Here is a 17,191-nt window from a genome sequence, read left to right as displayed (position 1 = left end):
CCCTATTACCACCCTCGCTCTAGCTGATTGTTGGTGCCAAGTATTTTGGTAGTCAACACATGCTGTAGACTTTGGTTGTCCCGAGCACATGTCATATGACAATATGCATTCAATAGTGTCATCCATTGTGCGATACCTGGTCGGTGTTCTCATGTTTGCTTACCATCTCTTGACACCAACAAGTGCTTCCAATGGGTCCTTTTCTGGTGATCTCAAGAGTTTCGTTCAGTCCTGGAGGAAGAGGAGCTCGCAGACGTGCGTTGGATCGATAAAGAGCCAGTATGTGTCGTCGAATTATACCTAGACATAGCCGCAAGACAGAAGTAGAAGTGTCCGTTCTACATCGAGTCTGCCATGCCTGAACGACACCCATATGCAACTACACTTTGAAACCCTCCGCTCACCACCTCACTGCTTAACCACTCTTTTACTTTCTCTGACAGGATTGGGCCCTGACCCTGGTTCATTCTCCTTGGGGCCTAGTCGGATCTAGTCCGAACTTTCCATGAAGTACCATTTTCAAGTCATTCCCGGAAACTAATTCATTCATCTGCATCTTTAGATCATCGACACTCCAGTTCGCAGACACGAAGCGACCGCTGAGGAATCTTGCTGAGTCGGTAGCCAACCACACTCCCGTACCGCCCACCAACTCGGGGGTATCCTGGGCAAAACGCTGGAAACTCTCGGTTACCATGTCCGTCTTGACGACACCAGGCTGCAATGACACCGCGCTCACGTTGGGATTTTCGGCCGCCAGAAATTCAGTGATTCGCAAGCTGGCCATCTTCGATATCGAATATGCACTCTGGCCAGGGACCACCACGGTAGCGAGGCCAGTATTCATGGTAATAACAGTTCCCTCCCTCCCTTTCCCCAAGAGATCGAGAAAATATTTGGCCATGAGAAAAACACCCTTGACGTTAACCTCGAAGTCCGCCCACCACTTGCTCGGATTTGCAGCGATAATGGGCGATTCCTGGTTGAAGGCCCCTGCATTATTGATCAAGACATCTGCATGTCCGTACCTAGCTTTGACCACCTCATACAACTTAGCCACTTCGCTTTCCTCGGATACATCTGCTGCGAATACGGACGTCTCGACGGCAGGATTGATGGCTTGAATCGTACTGGCGGTCTCCTTCAACTTGGTTTGGTTGCGAGCAACCAGGACCAAAGCCTTTGCGCCAGCCTTTGCAAATGCCGGTGCAAAGCCTCGGGCCCCGATACCGGAGCTGGCTCCAGTAATGATGATGACCTTACCGGCCTGAGAGAGTGATGCTGTCGTAGGGTCGATGGATGGATACTGATCTCGATAGATGTGAGGCGTATAAGCGCCAGAAGTGGCCCAGAAGTCTTCGGGAAGGTTCTCCATCTATCGAGGTGTCTGAGATGTAATGCAGTAGACTCTGTGAGAATATTGTATTGTATTCATCTTATACTGGTAACTTCTAGTAAGACTCCGAAAAGAGGCCGATCTGTTTTAAATCGCAGAACAGACTACTTAACGAGCAGTCGAGGAGGCCTAACCATAACTAGAGGCTCTATTGCCCGATTTGAGCGTCTACCTATGCGCTACGCGTCATAGTAGTTTGATTTAGCCAACCATAGGTCAGAAACCAAACGAGGCGATGAGCCTACAAAAGACGAATCAAATGCACCAAGATATTCCCATTTCACGTTAGTCTGCTACTACGCATTGGTTACACAATGACATCACAGGCCATCCTCATTTCATGACAACAAATCTCTTCTTGCCAGCAGAACAGATCAAAAGTGTGCTCCCCAAATTCCAAGCACACGTGCACTCGCTCGCCCATACTTGCCGTCCCTCTACTCTTGCGCTTGAATCGATTCCAGGCAACCTACCGGGCCATCCGTATCCCGAGAGATTCTTACATGGCCGGACCTCCAGAAAAGGGGTCAGAGTCGTCAGGTCGTGCCAGAAAGAAACGCTGGCATCATAAAAATTTCAGCGGTTGTATCAAATGTAAACAGAGACATGTCAAGTGTGATGAACGGAAGCCGTCGTGTGAGAGATGTCTCAAATTGGGTATTACATGCCCGGGATATCGGCTTCCCAAGGTACGGATTTTCCAGATAGAAGCCGGACCGCAGTTCAAGTCCAACGAGGAAAGGGCGAACTATGACTATTTTGTCCGAAGTGGCTCGAAGATCCTCTCACTCTATCAGATCTCCTCTCTCCCCTTCTGGACTAGACTTGCGCCCCAGCTTGCGGAAACCAATGCCGCTGTGAAGAATGGTTTAGTGGCTCTCGGAGCTCTCTTAAGGCCGTTTCACCATCAATCAGCAGAAGTACTCGCGACGAGGAAAGAGACCAGCCTCGGGATCTCACCATTGGTATTCCACCACCTGACAGAGGCCGTCAATCATCTCAGAATGGCAGACCCCGGCTCGCTTTCGGCCGAAACGTCAATAACTTGCTGCATCTTATTTTCAACTCTTGTCATGTGGATCGACAAGAATACATCTCCCACGGTACACATCCTAGCTGCGCACCGGATTCTCAGAGAGAAAGCTGAATTCCACGGCAACACCGAAAGTTTGGAAATCCTTACCTTCCTCATTAACGAGCTCCTGGTTCACGCCTGTACTTTCTCGGACAATTTTCCACCATTGACTTCGGGATTATTGTCCAATTACCAGCTCGACAATGGTCTGGAGAAGATCCACACCATCTCCACATGGATCGAAGCTCTAGATGGAATGGCTCTGCTTTTGAAATCAATCTTTCGGGCCACTTGTACGTTCATTGTCGCCTCTGATATCGTCATGGAGAAGATCGTGCGCGCGCTGGACATGTACGAAGTCAAACTGAAGCAACTTCGCGCAGAGGGCGGTCTTGTGCAAGAGTATTCGCATCTTCAGGCACACTATCGTGTGGCCCGTATTATGTTTCATACATTTGGGCACAACGACGAATGGAGATACGACGGCTTCCACTCGGATTTCCGTTTCATCTTGGAACGATTCGAGACAATCATGGGCAGACGGCCGGCGTCGACAGAGAACACCCCTACGTTGAAACCCACTCTTGGCTGGATACCAGCTTTGTTCTTCGTTGCCACCAAGTGCCGTGATCATGACTTTCGTCAACGAGCACTGTCCATGCTCCATAGTGTAACGAGGAACGAACGTGGCTGGACTAGCTGCATGGCGACCACGATTGCGAGGTTCGTGGTTGAGAAGGAATCCCAGGTCATCGTGTCAAACCTTCAAGACCATCCAAAGTCGCCTCCGTCTACTCATTTCCCGCAAAGGATCCAGCTAGAAGAAGTGACATTTTCAAGTCGCAGCCGGAAGATCTACCTAGCATACTCGGTCCTTACCAAGGCGGGACGAGACCGCGAGGGCTCTGTCACCAGCTTGCCCTACTGTCCTCATCCGTCCGTGGAGAACGATGGTGTTACATGTGCCATGTCGCGCAAGATTCTACGGCATTGCGGATATACGGGTATCATGCTATTCACCCCTCAGATTGACTGTCACTGTGTCCCAACCCACAAACCGGTAGCGGCTGCTGGTAGGAAGGATGAAGTTGCTTGTCCAGATCCCTGTCAGATTCAGCATCCCCATCTCTCAGAAGAGTCTCTGCGCTCGAGAAGCCTAAGTGGCCAATTGATTTAGAGCGAGATGGAGTGAGCTGAATTGCTGTCAGTGGATTAGAGTGGGTGATCTGCGGGCCTCTATATCTACGGCACCCCCTTGCTTGGCCGCCACTTTTCTAGGTTTTCAAGGGCTGAGACATTGTCTTGTTGGGCCGAGAGAAGATTGATGGATTGAATCTATCTGAGTGAGGCGCAAGCTACAAAAAGGGGTAATGTTATTCTGTACACCACATTTTGTTATTCTGTACACCGCTTTTGATTGGTCCGGATTTTTATTTTTCCGGTTATCTGCGCAGTTCGAAGATACGTGATGTCACAACACCTAAGTCTGCCTATATAGAATGCAGAAATGATGGTTAACGATGGTATCCTCTGCACGGTCGATACCTCGTGCTGACTAAGGTAACAAACCAGCGCCCATAGGCTTGGGTGGGAACCGCCCATAAGCGGGGCAGTTGCCCCCCGGCTTATGGGCGGTTTCCCCCCGGTTCATGGGCGGTTTCCCCCTCCGGCTTATGAGCGGTCCTCCCAAGCCTATGGGCGCTGGTTTGTTACCTTAGTCAGCACGAGGTATCGACCGTGCAGGGGATCTCTACACAAATCCGGCTGTGTAGGCCACAATAATTTACAAAGTATACAGAGAAGCTCAAAATGCACGGTACTTATCTACCAAGGAAAAGGGAATCAAATGTGTTTATTGCTTCGCAACCACCTATAACGGGGAGAGTTTAACGCGTCACCCCTCCACAGCTACGCCACTTACTAGTGTTTTCTCGCCATCGCCGGGCCAACGGCAACAAGCTCTGTTAGCGCGGTGTACAGAATAACAGGATGAGAGCGTTAAGTGTACAGAATAAGGCGAGAGAGAGGTGGTGGTGTACAGAATAAGGAGAGTTGAGGCATGGTGTACAGAATAAGCAGGTTTTCCGGTGTACAGAATAACAAAAGTTGGTGTACAGAATAATACCCCCCTACAAAAAGGCCACGAAGGCTGCGGTGCACGTGACTAGGCTAGACCCAATGTGGACTGCCAACATGTCTTTACCTTGAGCACATTGAATGTCAGTCTTGACCATTCTATAGAAACCATTGCCGACGCTAGAGGCCGTCATCGTGGAGTTGACGAGGTGACCAGCACAGTTCAAGAATTGAATAAATTTACCAACCAATCAGAGAAAGGTTACGGGGGAGTTACGTGGTCTGTACTGTGATTTCCGTTTGGACCGGTATTGCGGTCACGTGTGCGGACGAAGTCTCACGTGAGTGACTGCCTTGGCAATCCATCGGCCGACTTCCATGATTCCATCCACCTTTGACGTCCGGCTTCTCTTCGTTCCGGTCATCGCCTGCCCGCCAAATCTATCGTGCTAGAATCCACGGCGTGGCAAGGTGCGACATCTGTTCAGACTTTGTTCCATTCTTTTGAACTTTGTTTATTTTGCAATCTTCTCTTCTGATAATCTCACACGGTTCTTTGCGGCTGCTGCCGCCACCCAACTGTCAAACATGGCCCTACAGGCTCCGCTCGCGCAGCTTCCCGTACGTTTCCCCATCGCCGTTGAAAATCGACCGTCGCTGATTCTTGTGTCTAAACAGAGCCTGTTCGCCATTGGTCCCGATGTCTTGACAACATTACCCTCATTTTTCACTTCGCCGCTGGCCACTCTGCGCCGTCATCGTCTCGGGCGACGGCGGTCGGACGGAGATATATCAACTGTTCGGCCATCACATTCAATAACGACCAAGAGGGTTAATATGTCGAATGTGAGTGATGCTCGCATCTCCCCAAGCCGGAGCATGACTGACGCCTCTCAGGAATCGTCCAAGATTGCCCTTCCTGAGTTCTTGTCCTCCGTTCCGATCGACGCCCTCCGCTCGGACCCGCCCCAACTCACTCCTCCTCAGTCGCACCCTTGGGTTTCGAACAAGTTACGTACAACTACCTTACCGTATCAAAACCCTCTTCAAGTCATACGGCGGTCTATCTCAACCAGTGTGCCGGTGGCCCCGGCCGTGCGAATGGCCACCAGAGCGAACACGAGTCATCCTCGAACCCCGTCTCCGATGACCTCTCTTCTCTTCGGTCCTCCACGTAGAGGGGATTTGCCTTTCCAGAACCAACGTCGGAACTTCTCCAGCACATTCCAGCCGGCCTCCAACCAAAACCTGCTTGCACATGCGGAGCGAACGGCCAACAACAATCCCAACAGCCCTACGGCGCAAAATGCTTTTTACGCGGCTCTTTTGCGAGCGAATATGCCCAAGATTGTCATCGAGCGATACAAGTCTGGACGCTACGCCACTAGTCCGGCCGCCGAAGCATCGTATCTCAAGGCCTTGCAAATGACGGGTTCATTGGCGAATGGGGCTGTGTCGCCGGACAGTGAGCTAAACCCTCAAAAACTGCAAGCGGTCGCGCAGTCCGTGGCTGCCCACCAATATGGCGGGCACATGGTCATGCCGGGAAACAAATCCGGTACCGGCGCCAAGGATTCACCATTATATGTCGTCGTGGAAGAGTCATGGGGAGCCACGGTGCTGAAGTGGGTCAAGACATTTCTCTGGGTGGGCCTGGCGGGATACTTCCTTCTGGTCATCCTCACCATGGTTGTTGAATTCTCGGGGACCTTGAGGACCCGAGTGGGACAGAACAATGAAGTCCAACCTCAACACCAGACGGTTCGTTTTAGTGACGTCCACGGTTGCGATGAAGCCAAGGAAGAACTCCAAGAATTGGTTGAATTTTTGACCAATCCCGAGAAATTCAACCAATTGGGGGGCAAACTTCCCAAAGGCGTCCTCTTAGTCGGCCCACCCGGCACGGGAAAGACGATGCTTGCCCGCGCTGTCGCCGGCGAAGCGGGTGTCCCGGTCTTCTACATGTCTGGTTCCGAGTTCGACGAGTTATATGTCGGCGTGGGTGCGAAGCGTGTCCGAGATCTTTTTGCCCAGGCTCGGAACAAGGCCCCGTCCATCATCTTCATTGACGAACTGGATGCGGTGGGAGGCAAACGAAATGCTCGTGATCCCGCCTATGCCAAGCAGACGCTGAACCAGTTGTTAACCGAGCTCGATGGGTTCAGTCCGAGCACGGGGGTCATTCTGATCGGCGCGACCAACTATCCCGAGTCTCTGGACAAAGCGCTCACTCGACCGGGACGATTCGACCGACACGTCAACGTGCCTCTACCTGATGTTCGAGGCCGCATTGAGATTTTGAAGCATCATATGAAGAATATGCCCGTAGCCGCCGATGTGGATGTGACCAATCTGGCCCGAGCTACCAGTGGGATGTCGGGTGCCGATCTCGCCAATCTTTGCAACCAAGCAGCCGTGAATGCGTCCCGGTTGAAGTACAAGAAGGTCAATGCACAAAATTTTGAATGGGCCAAGGACAAGATTATGATGGGTGCGGAGGCCAAATCCCGGATGATTCGAGACAAAGACAAGATCATGACGGCTTACCATGAAGCTGGTCACGCTTTGGTCAACCTGTACACCCCGAACAGCAGTCAATTATACAAGGTCACCATTATTCCCCGTGGCCAAGCGCTGGGTGTGACACATTTCTTGCCGGAAATGGACGCGGTGAGCCGGAGTTATGACCAAATGCTGGCTCAAATTGACGTTTCAATGGGTGGCCGAGCAGCAGAAGAACTGATCTATGGTCCCAACAAGGTGTCGAGCGGTATTGCAGGTGACGTCCAATCCGCCACGGCAACAGCGTGGCGCATGGTGACCTCATTCGGCTATTCGCCTAAGCTTGGAAATGTGGATTTGGCGTCGGATTATGAACGGTTGTCGAGCGAAACGAAGCAGGAAATTGAACACGAGGTTCGAGAAATTGTCGAAGGAGGCCGACAGCGGGCCGATCGAATTGTCAAGGAGAAGCGAAAAGAGCTGGAAACGCTCAAAGACGCCCTCATCGAATTTGAAACACTCGATCGAGAAGAAGTCCTGAGGATTCTGAGAGGAGAAAAATTGAAACGACTGGAAGTGGAACTTCGGGAGAAGGACGAAAATGATAAAGGAAGTGGCGGACCCCCCCAGCCTAAGAAGGATAAAGAGACTGGACCCAAAGGAAATGTTGGCATCAAGCTTCCGGACGTGCTACTTCCAGGTGGAGCGGGTAGCCGAGGAGGTGAAAGGGAGAGTGCTTGAATACTGACCGATATCCAATGTTCCCTAACTTTGTGCAATATGTAACGGAAAAATGGACTCTGATCGAAGACAGACCTTTTGCGGACTGTGTCGCTTGTAGTCTGAATCCTTACAGTATGCTAGTTGTTTGTATTGAATGAATAAATTGAAAAAATTTCAGCAACTTACTGTACCTGAATCTCCCTCCCCTTCTCCGTCCACATGCCAAGTTCTCGGGGCGGAAATTCCTGGACCGGGCTCCTGAGCCTCATTGGTCCCCGGATTTCAACAAGAAAATTCCTGGTTGGCGCAGCTCACCTGTCGATCCAGCCACGTAGACCTCTCACCTCGATTGCGTATTTCTGGGGGCCCATACACTCTTTTCTCAATACCCTCGTTTGAGGTCTGCGACCTTCGTTTGAACCTCACTCTTTATTCACCATCTCCTCCTCAAAGCCTCCAAGCAACCGTAGCCTGTCTACGCAAAGATCCCCCCACTTGCAACCGACTTCCCACTCATTCCCGCCTCTGCAACTCTACGATGACTTCCAGACATATGTCCCACGTTAGCAGATGGCTTCTATCGTCTCCTCCCGCCGAATGGGCGCTCAATCAACTCCGAGAACTCCTCATCGGGGCTCTGCGCCATGGCCCGGTCCCCCAACACGTCGCTTTTGTGATGGACGGAAACCGACGGTTTGCTAAAAATCACCGAATTGAGACGGTGGAAGGTCATAATTTGGGCTTTGAAGCTTTGGCCAAAGTAGGGGGAATTCTGCTTCCAAAAGGACACAAGCTGACAAGATCCTTTCTCGAATTCAGATTCTCGAAGTATGCTACAAATCCGGCGTCACACATGTGACGATCTACGCTTTTAGCATCGAGAACTTCAAACGCTCGAAATACGAAGTCGACGCCCTCATGGACATGGCCAAGATCAAACTGAAGCAACTGACCCAACACGGCGACTTGCTCGACCGCTACGGCGCACGTATCCGCATTCTGGGCCAGAGGGAATTAATCAAGCCCGACGTACTGGAGGCGATGGATCGGGCGGTGGAAATGACGTCGCAAAACGGGAATTGCGTTTTAAACGTGTGTTTCCCTTACACGAGCAGGGAGGAAATCACATCGGCCATCAGAGATACGGTGGAAGAATATAGTCGGCCCATCGTCCCAGCAAACGGGCCAGACAACGAACGAAGAAGCCCGTTCAGAGAAGAGCGCATAACGAACACGATCCGCTCGCAGCAGTTTTCGGAGCATACTGCGACATCATCAGGCTCAACGATGTACCTCCAGCTGCCAGGGTCGGATTTGCAGTCTCCATCATCCAGCACGACATCGCTATCATCCTACTCAGCCGACCCCTCAGACCCATCAGAACACGATCACGAGACCTCTTCCGTCTCGACATCCACCACCCTCCACCAAGACGACCCCCTTATGACTTCTTCCTTACTCGACCAAAAACCAACAGCTACCTCCGCTTCGCCCTTGACAACATCCACCATTCGGCTTCAACCTCAATACCGCTCCCCCGAACTCATCACCCCCGCCACCCTGAACTCGCACATGTACACCGCCTCCGATCCCTCCATTGATCTCCTCATCCGTACCAGCGGCGTCAGTCGCCTTTCGGACTTCATGCTCTGGCAATGCCACGAAGACACGCAGATCGTCTTTCTCGACGTGCTCTGGCCAGACTTTGACCTGTGGAGTTTTCTCCCTGTGCTCTGGGAGTGGCAGTGGCGTGTAAGGAAGGTGGCGAAAGAAGCAGGTCAAGAAGATGACTTGGACGTCGAACTGAGCAAGAGTGCGAAAAGCACCAAGGCATCTGCTCGTGTCGGTTCTGGTGCTGGCAACAAGACTCATAAGACGGCGGCGAAACATGCTGAAACGCAAAGACCTGCAAAAGCGCATGCGTCTTGAAAACTGAAGCGCAAATGATGGAGCAATGGACTGAGCGAGTTGGTGAAATGGTTTGGCCGGCTGGCAGGTTTCAGGCTGGCAGTCTGACTCTGGCTTTGTCCTGCTTTGCTTCCGTGTCTTGTGTTGGTGTGATTTGATCCGCAGCATTTAGCCTTAGGTGTATAGAGTCATAGATGGCGTCGCAACGGCTTTGGCGATGGATTTCTTATGGTCACGATCACTGGCGTCCACTAAAAAGAAACTTGTAGCCTACATCATTTATGTAAATATACCCTCTTTCTGCTTCTCCTCGAAAGAATTTGAATTGGATTGGATTGGACTGGATTGGATTCACTGCATAAATACCTGTCTTCCTGATATTCATTTCAAAAATGAAAATGGGTCGGACTAGATGGAGATTGCTGACACCTTCGTCCTCGTCATGGGTCAAATTCGGCTGTTCCACATCCGGAATATTTTCTGTCCTCTTTTGCCGTTGATTTCTCGCAATGAATGACGCTGGTTTTCGTTCAAACAACCCAAAATAGAAAGCTCGACAGAATTCGGAGTTTAAAGGTAATTTTTTATCTTTCACCATTGTCGTGAAATTTTCGACCGCCCAGTGCCCCCGATTTCCCCAATGCCGATGCCGATGCAAATAAAGAACAAATAGCCCTAATTGGGCCAAAACGCTGAGATCAACAGGTCCACGAAATCTTAGGTCTGCACTTCAGAAGACGACTCTTCAAGGCCCCACGAAAAATCGACTAGCTTCAATAATCTCTGGATCTCCGTTGGCAAAATCCCATCCCACAATTCTTCTATCTTGAGAACAGCACACGATTCGTCTTGCGTCAAATTGGAGCTTGAAAACTCGGGAAACAGAAGACTGCTGTGGTTGAGGTTGTTGGCCTTGGCCATGGGCTTGGGCTTGGGCTTGGGCTGGTCCTGCTTGATGGGATTGTTGTGCTCCTGGATGGGGATGGTGAGGATGATGGGGAAGGGGGTTTTGTTGTTGCTGAGGTTGAGCATGGCCATTTACAGAGGTATTCGAACCGTCGGCCATATGGCTAGGTTGCTGTGGGGTTGGATTCTGCAATCCATTCTGGTGATTCGGCTGCGGTCTTTGTTGTCCAGCCTGGACCAAAGCCTGTTGGACGGCCTGAGACACAGCCGTTTGGGGGTGCGCCATGGCAGATGGTACTCCTGTTTGAGCATTGCCGTTGACAACCGAACTGGAGGAAAAGCTTTGAGGGTGGTTGGCACCATTCCGCGATGCGGTGAGCGGCCCATTCAATACCCTCCCAAGGCCCACAACATTTGAGATGCCGGCTCCAAGGCTGACCATGGATGTTCCCATGGCTTGTTGGACTATCTGTGAAGCAGACATTGCTGCGGGATTTGCCGCTCCCGCTGGACCGGCATTGTTTGAGGTTGAAGGAATCTCGGACACCGGAACAGGACCAGCAGCAACCGGATTCAACACCGGTGGTGTCAGATTCGGAACGGTCACCTGTGGATTAGAACGCTGTCGTGTTGTCTGTTGGACAACCGGCGCCTGACGTAACGTCTGACCGACAACCCAATCGCCCTGCGAATTCTTGCGCCAAATAATGATCGATTCATCATAAGAGCCTGAAACAATGCGACCCCATTTGCTGCCGCCGCCTCCCGGAGGCAATTTAGAACCCAAAGCAAGTCGAGAAGTCCCGTTTTCGCCGTTCCGGATGCGTCGACTTCGCGTTCTATTCTCCAGAATAATACCGTTGTTGAGATCATCAAAGTATTTTCTCTCCGCATCCCTCGCCTTGCAACTGTCATCTTCATCAGCCCCCGGCACGTCACCAAATCCCGCTTGAACGGTTCGAACAAGATTAGTATGACCTTTCAACTCTGCGACCTCGGCGCTGGTGTAAGGGTCATATATCTTCACCGTGTTATCACTACTGCCACTGACGATCCGTCTGCTATCGAACTGGACGCAGGCAATACCCTTTTGATGACCCTGAAGTGTTCTCAAAAGTCGGCCATCTCGAGCACTCCACACCTTGATGAGTCTATCACCAGATGCCGATACGATGAGATCACCATTGATCTGGATGGCATTGACGGCGGCACCATGTCCTTCCAGAGTCAACAAAAGCGTATACGGTTTCAGAGCTCGGATGCTGCCATTGGCCATTCTGGCCTCCAACAGAGACGGTTCCATTTCTGATGTGTTGACAATGTATAAAGGCACTCGTGCAGGGCTGTCGCGTTTAATCTTGGGATAATCTGGGTCTGTGGCGGTCAGATGCCGACGATTCCATATTTTAATACGTCGATCTTTGGAACAGGTGACCAAATACCGATGGTCGAATCTGAGGTTGAGAACGGACTCTTCATGGGCAGACGGAATCTCGTGAATTTTCTGGCCGGTGGAGAATCGCCAGATAATAACACTGGCATCGCTACTGCCAGAGATAATGAGATCTTCTTTCTCGCTGGGGTCGAATTGTAGGCACAAAACGGATTGAGAGTGGCCGACTAGAGGTTTCCCCCGTAACCGCCTGGTTTCAAGGTCCCATATTCGCAAAGTCTTGTCACGACTACCGCTGACCAGCCACTTTCCATAAAACTGAATGGTGTAGACACACTCGGTGTGAGCTTCATTGGGATAGGCGGGGTGTGGTAGCTGAAATGTAGTAAATCGTCCCGTGGTCCAGTTTTGCTCCAATTTATAGCGTTGCTTGTATAGAGAGATCCAGTTGAGTTTTTCGCGACCATTGGCATCGTAGGCGATCAACTTGGGTTTGAAAGGAGGGTCAAGAGGCTGAACTGTTTTGATCGCGTCTTCGTCTTCGCCCGCTTCCGCTGAACTGGGATAGAAATCCGTTTCATCACCAGAATCTTGACTCTGCCGTTTGTTTGGACGTTGGGGGGAATTATGAATGCTCGTTGGCGCGTCCTGCATCTCCTGGTCATCGGTTTCTGATTGCATGTCGGTATCTGCTTCAACCACACCGTGTTGTTCACGCCATTGAGAAACGTCAGCCGAAACCTTCTGCCCTCTTGACTCGAGCCAGTCTGATGTGGCACGCTTCTTAGGTCGAGGTTGACCAGAAAGCTGCCCACGCGCCTTTTTGAATTCGTGTCGAACAAAAGAGTTATGCACGCTCTCGAATAATTTGATCTCCTTGTTGTCCAGGCCCCAACCTTGGTTCTTGTACAACTCTTGCCAGAGCATCGTATCCATAATACGACCCCGCCACGTTCGTGAGGCGAGCGAGGCGGTCAACAAGGTGTTGGCATCTAGGTACGAGAAGATCTGAGATGTGATTTCAGGTGGCAACTTTTCCAGAGGATCCATGTGTAACAGAGGAGTCAATCTTTCGACCACGGCGGCAATATGAGAGGTTCGAAGGGTTCGCAAAACTTCGTAGGCGATCTCAGCTCGCGCATCCTCATTCTGGGCCATCACCCATTCTTGGAAACGCGCAGCCATGGCCGCAAACATCCCCCGGCTGTTGTCATCCTGGCTGGAGGTTTCCTCTGAGAAACCCTCATCTAGACGAAAGGGAGTATTTGTGGAGGAAGGGTAGGAAGGGCGGTGGGGGTCGAGGTGGGACTCGAAAGGTTCCATAGATTCATGCAAAGGCTGGAAAGTTGTTGGGGTCGATTCGAACACGATTTGCGATAGGATCGTGGTTAAATAACGTCTGGCAGACAGGCGGTGTGTGAAAATAGATTGTTTATCGAGAATGAGGCCAGGTTCACGGTCTCGTTGGCAGACAGGCCTGACTGGTCGTGTTTTAGGCGCAGGTGGAAGAAGACATACAAATCAACGCATGCAGAATTCAACGAATATGACAATTTGAGAAGTGAAGCATGATGGCAGTCTTCCGTAACAGGAAGAATAGAAGGATGCTCGAAAGAAGGAGTGCCTGGCCACACGACTGGCTGACTTATGTTGGTGTTGGCGGAGAGATGCAGATGCGGATGCAAGTTGGATTTTCGCCTGCGAGCGGCCTTGGTTTTCTAACCAGGCTCTCATTACTTCAGATCCTCCAGATCGCTCCATCCTCGTGATTCGGTATGTCCCCCGCTCCCCCGAGCGAGAACCGCTGCCTGAACCACCAACGTAGCCGCGTAGCACCGAGCACGACATGGAGCCGCAACGCCGCCTCGTTGCCAGGTGGTCGACCCAGTCGATGGACGACGAGCACACCAGCCTGGTTGGGTCTTTCAATTACTTGCGAGGTGAGTTTGGTACTGTATTACAACACGATGATCCCAAATTTCACCCATGTCGTCGCTACATACATCAATGCAGAACAAAAATTAATATGGTCGCCTCGACAGGCCCTGCACTTGCTGTGCCTCGTAAATCGTACATCGTTGATTGTTGACCATCCGCATCATCATCATCAGTGTGTCCACTGTCTACCTGTCCTTCTTAGGTTCCTCATCCTCTGTCGTTGGGGTTATCTGCCCGTCGGACGCCATGTCCCAGCTACTTTCCGTACCTGTTTCTGCCGCTTCACTTTCACGTTTTCGACCTCTTTCGCGCATTGCCCCTCGAATGCGCTTGCTGACCTCGTCAAAGCTTTCTCTATTGTCCAAGGTACTCAGTGCTCTGACCGGCATCCCCGTCGAAGACAGCGCCCCGCCAGCGGAACTGCTCCTGCTCCGGCTCTTGGGTGTCGCCGGTCTGGATGCAAAAAATCCGAACCCGCCAATGTTGCCAAACGACTCATTCGATGGGAGAAAGCTGAAAGATTTGGAGCCCGCCGAGTCCGAAGATCTCTCTTCGAAAACACCCGAGGTGGGTGTGGTCGGTTCGGCCGAGTCTGACATTCTTGGTTCCTCGGGCATTTTCTTATATTTGCTTTGATAGGCTCCCTCTCGGAAGGGATCTGCCATGATCCTCTCGGCGTCAAAGTCGGGGAAGATCTCCGGTCCCAAGGTATTGATGAGTTCGGTGACCTTTTTCGAGAGTGCTTCCCGTCTCTGTCGCAGTTTTACTATCCGACTGGACGAACGAGGGTTGAGAGCGACAAAGAGTGGCGGCAATGACTTGATCACATCCATACCAATCTCGCCAATTCTCAATGCCGCAAAAGTGATGCTAATACACAAGATAAAGAACAGAATGGCGAAGAGCCAGACCGGGACGAAGTCGGGGACGTATGACCGCGCAACCATCCACCAAGGCACGCGGGAGGTGTAGTATCCTTCGCGGCGGTTGTATAATAGCCACAAGGACATGATGACGGTATAGTAAATGTAAAGCGCCGGTGCGAATGCCATGGCCACAAGTAGCTTCCATGTCGTGATGACGTCGCGACCTTGTAGTTTCACAGTCGAGGCGGCGAGCGCTTCTCGTGACTTTCTGGCCGATATGACTTTGGCGGTAACAAAGACGGGCCAAAACATGGCCAGGCCTGGAAGAGTGCCGAGGCCCAAAAACAAAAGCTCGCCCAATCTGTATATCAGTGTGCTGAGAATAAGCCACCAGGGTCGTTTGGCAGGATTTCCCCATTCGACTTGGTGGTCTCGGATTCCAAGAGCTCGAAGCCTGCGGTTATAGTCACTGATATCCTTCTTCAGGACCACGACTCGCGGATCATTCTGATATGTCGTGTAGCCTTTGACAAGACGTCGGTTGAGCTCGACCACAAGTGGAAGTGGCAGTTTCTTCCCCGTAGGATTGTACAACCTTCTAGCAGCTTGCACTAGCATGAGTGTGTCATAGTCAGGACAGGACTGCGTGACGGACATCAGTCCTTGAAACACTGTTTCGAGCAGAGATCCGACGGCATTTCTCCGGTCACCAGCCTTGTATGCTTCAACTTGTTCCGGATGAACTTCAATGGGGTGACCAAATTCAATCACCGCCCGGGATCGGAATTTGTGCGCGTGGAAGTAGTTCATGCCAATAGGGATGATCTTGACACCGCAACCGGGATGATTGGCTTCGGCCCCGAGGGCCATGATGGCAACACCTGCTTTGAGAGGCAAGAGGTCTGGCCGGTCATGGCTACCGCCTTCCGGGAAAATGCCAATACAACCGCCGGCCTCAAGTTCCTCAAATACAGCGTTGTAGACTTTGGTTTGGTCTACGTATGGGGCGACCCTGAATGGACAGCCGCGAGACCCGACCCGGTTTCCGTGGTGATCTTCGCTCGTTCCGCTCGTGGAGCCAGTGCCGGTCAGCGACTCTAAAGCTTCTTGGGTTTTGAAAGGCTTCTTGAGGCGAAGTTCGGTCGAGGATATAATCTCAGCAATTTCGGTGCTTGGTGTTTGGCCTCTCACTTTGGGTAACACAATCAGTCCTCCGACTTGAAAGTCACCATTCTTGAAATCAGTTCCGACACCGCAGATCAGGGTCGGATCATTGTCTTGGTCAGGGAGAAATATCTTGCCCTCAGCTGGCTTCACTTTGTCAAGGGCCCTGCCAACCGGGATCGCTCCGATTGCAGCGGACAAAGTCCCAATAAATTTACGTTTGGTAGATTTCTCCGCGATCAGATATGAAATCCTCCTCCTGGCCTCGGTCTTGAGAATTCTCATCAGAATCAGCGAATCGACGAACTGTCCCATGGTTAGTACCATCTCTTGGCCGGTGATGGCGGACCTTTTATACCTGATTGGCGTGAGGGGCTGCCACAAGAATGATGGGACCTTGTCTAGGGACTTTCCATGCTCCTCGAGGATGGACCTCACGAAAGAAGAGATCAATGAGGACAGAGAGTGCCCACAAAACTAGATCGTACAGCCATGGTCTTTGTAGCTGGTTGCCTTTCTTCTTAGTCCGGCGTGAGCTCCTAGCTGTCACTGCCCTGGTAGGCATGATTCTTTTTCTCGGACCCCGTGGTGGAAGAGACGGAGAGAAAGAGACAAGTTTTTATTCTCGAGAAGGCGCTGTGTCGAACGAGGGGAGGTAAGAGGGCGCATAGGAGGTGGTGCAAGGAGGCTGGAGTTGGAACGGGTTGTGAGAGATGGACAAGGAGAGGAGAAAGATGGAAAGATTAGATTATACGAACGGAGATAAAAGTGTCAAGAGGAAAAAGATTCTCACGAAGACATGAAAGTGATGGATACAGGCGAAAGAGAGAGGAGTGAGGAAAGTGGTTAAGGTTTTTTTTTTTTTCCCTTGAGGTGGTTTATCTGCTACGCGAATGTTGAGAAGGGAAAGTTGAGAAACAGTGGACTGAACTGGCTTAGTTTGCATGCGGGATGAAGTCATTGAGCCTGTGTCGGTTCGATGTCACACTTCGTATGCTCGTTGTACACATTTCTTTCAAGTGGATAGCTCAAAATCAGAAGATGAATGTCAGCATACAGATCAGTCCTCCGGAGTCATCCTCATCTCCCTATTTTGCATTAATTATCCGGAGGAAGTTGGAAAAGATGCTGTGGTTGGTCTTTGTAGTGGGGCAACCAGCCCACAGCCTCGACAACCTGAGAACCTTTTGTCCCAATACACACTCACCCGATTATACCACGTGTCCTCACGTATCCCAACCCCC

The 17,191-nt window shown here is 51.3% G+C and overlaps 6 protein-coding genes across 6 annotated transcripts; 3 read left to right on the top strand and 3 right to left on the bottom strand.

The window, feature by feature from the left end:
* Positions 1-463: 463 nt before the first annotated feature.
* On the bottom strand, positions 464-1,375 carry Z518_06043 (uncharacterized protein; the record flags this gene model as incomplete). The annotated part of the gene is made up of 1 exon (XM_013416853.1): positions 464-1,375. One exon carries the CDS (start codon positions 1,373-1,375, stop codon positions 464-466), a length of 912 nt encoding a protein of 303 aa, XP_013272307.1.
* A 524-nt stretch (positions 1,376-1,899) lies between these two features.
* Z518_06042 (uncharacterized protein) lies at positions 1,900-3,648 on the top strand (the record flags this gene model as incomplete). Its single annotated transcript, XM_013416852.1, has 1 exon — positions 1,900-3,648. The coding sequence occupies one exon, from the start codon at positions 1,900-1,902 to the stop codon at positions 3,646-3,648; it is 1,749 nt and encodes a 582-aa protein (XP_013272306.1).
* Positions 3,649-5,135: 1,487 nt separating this feature from the next.
* On the top strand, positions 5,136-7,790 carry Z518_06041 (uncharacterized protein; the record flags this gene model as incomplete). Its single annotated transcript, XM_013416851.1, has 3 exons — positions 5,136-5,168; positions 5,226-5,393; positions 5,445-7,790. The coding sequence occupies 3 exons, from the start codon at positions 5,136-5,138 to the stop codon at positions 7,788-7,790; spliced, it is 2,547 nt and encodes an 848-aa protein (XP_013272305.1).
* A 520-nt stretch (positions 7,791-8,310) lies between these two features.
* Positions 8,311-9,701, top strand: Z518_06040 (di-trans,poly-cis-decaprenylcistransferase; the record flags this gene model as incomplete). Its single annotated transcript, XM_013416850.1, has 2 exons — positions 8,311-8,532; positions 8,592-9,701. 2 exons carry the CDS (start codon positions 8,311-8,313, stop codon positions 9,699-9,701), a joined length of 1,332 nt encoding a protein of 443 aa, XP_013272304.1.
* Positions 9,702-10,425: 724 nt separating this feature from the next.
* On the bottom strand, positions 10,426-13,164 carry Z518_06039 (uncharacterized protein; the record flags this gene model as incomplete). The annotated part of the gene is made up of 1 exon (XM_013416849.1): positions 10,426-13,164. The coding sequence occupies one exon, from the start codon at positions 13,162-13,164 to the stop codon at positions 10,426-10,428; it is 2,739 nt and encodes a 912-aa protein (XP_013272303.1).
* Positions 13,165-14,102: 938 nt separating this feature from the next.
* On the bottom strand, positions 14,103-16,512 carry Z518_06038 (uncharacterized protein; the record flags this gene model as incomplete). Its single annotated transcript, XM_013416848.1, has 2 exons — positions 14,103-16,253; positions 16,306-16,512. 2 exons carry the CDS (start codon positions 16,510-16,512, stop codon positions 14,103-14,105), a joined length of 2,358 nt encoding a protein of 785 aa, XP_013272302.1.
* Between the last annotated feature and the right edge of the window lie 679 nt (positions 16,513-17,191).

The sequence above is a fragment of the Rhinocladiella mackenziei genome (assembly GCF_000835555.1).
Source record: "Rhinocladiella mackenziei CBS 650.93 unplaced genomic scaffold supercont1.4, whole genome shotgun sequence".
Classification (NCBI taxonomy): domain Eukaryota; kingdom Fungi; phylum Ascomycota; class Eurotiomycetes; order Chaetothyriales; family Herpotrichiellaceae; genus Rhinocladiella; species Rhinocladiella mackenziei.
This window is presented reverse-complemented; position numbering and strand designations above follow the sequence as displayed.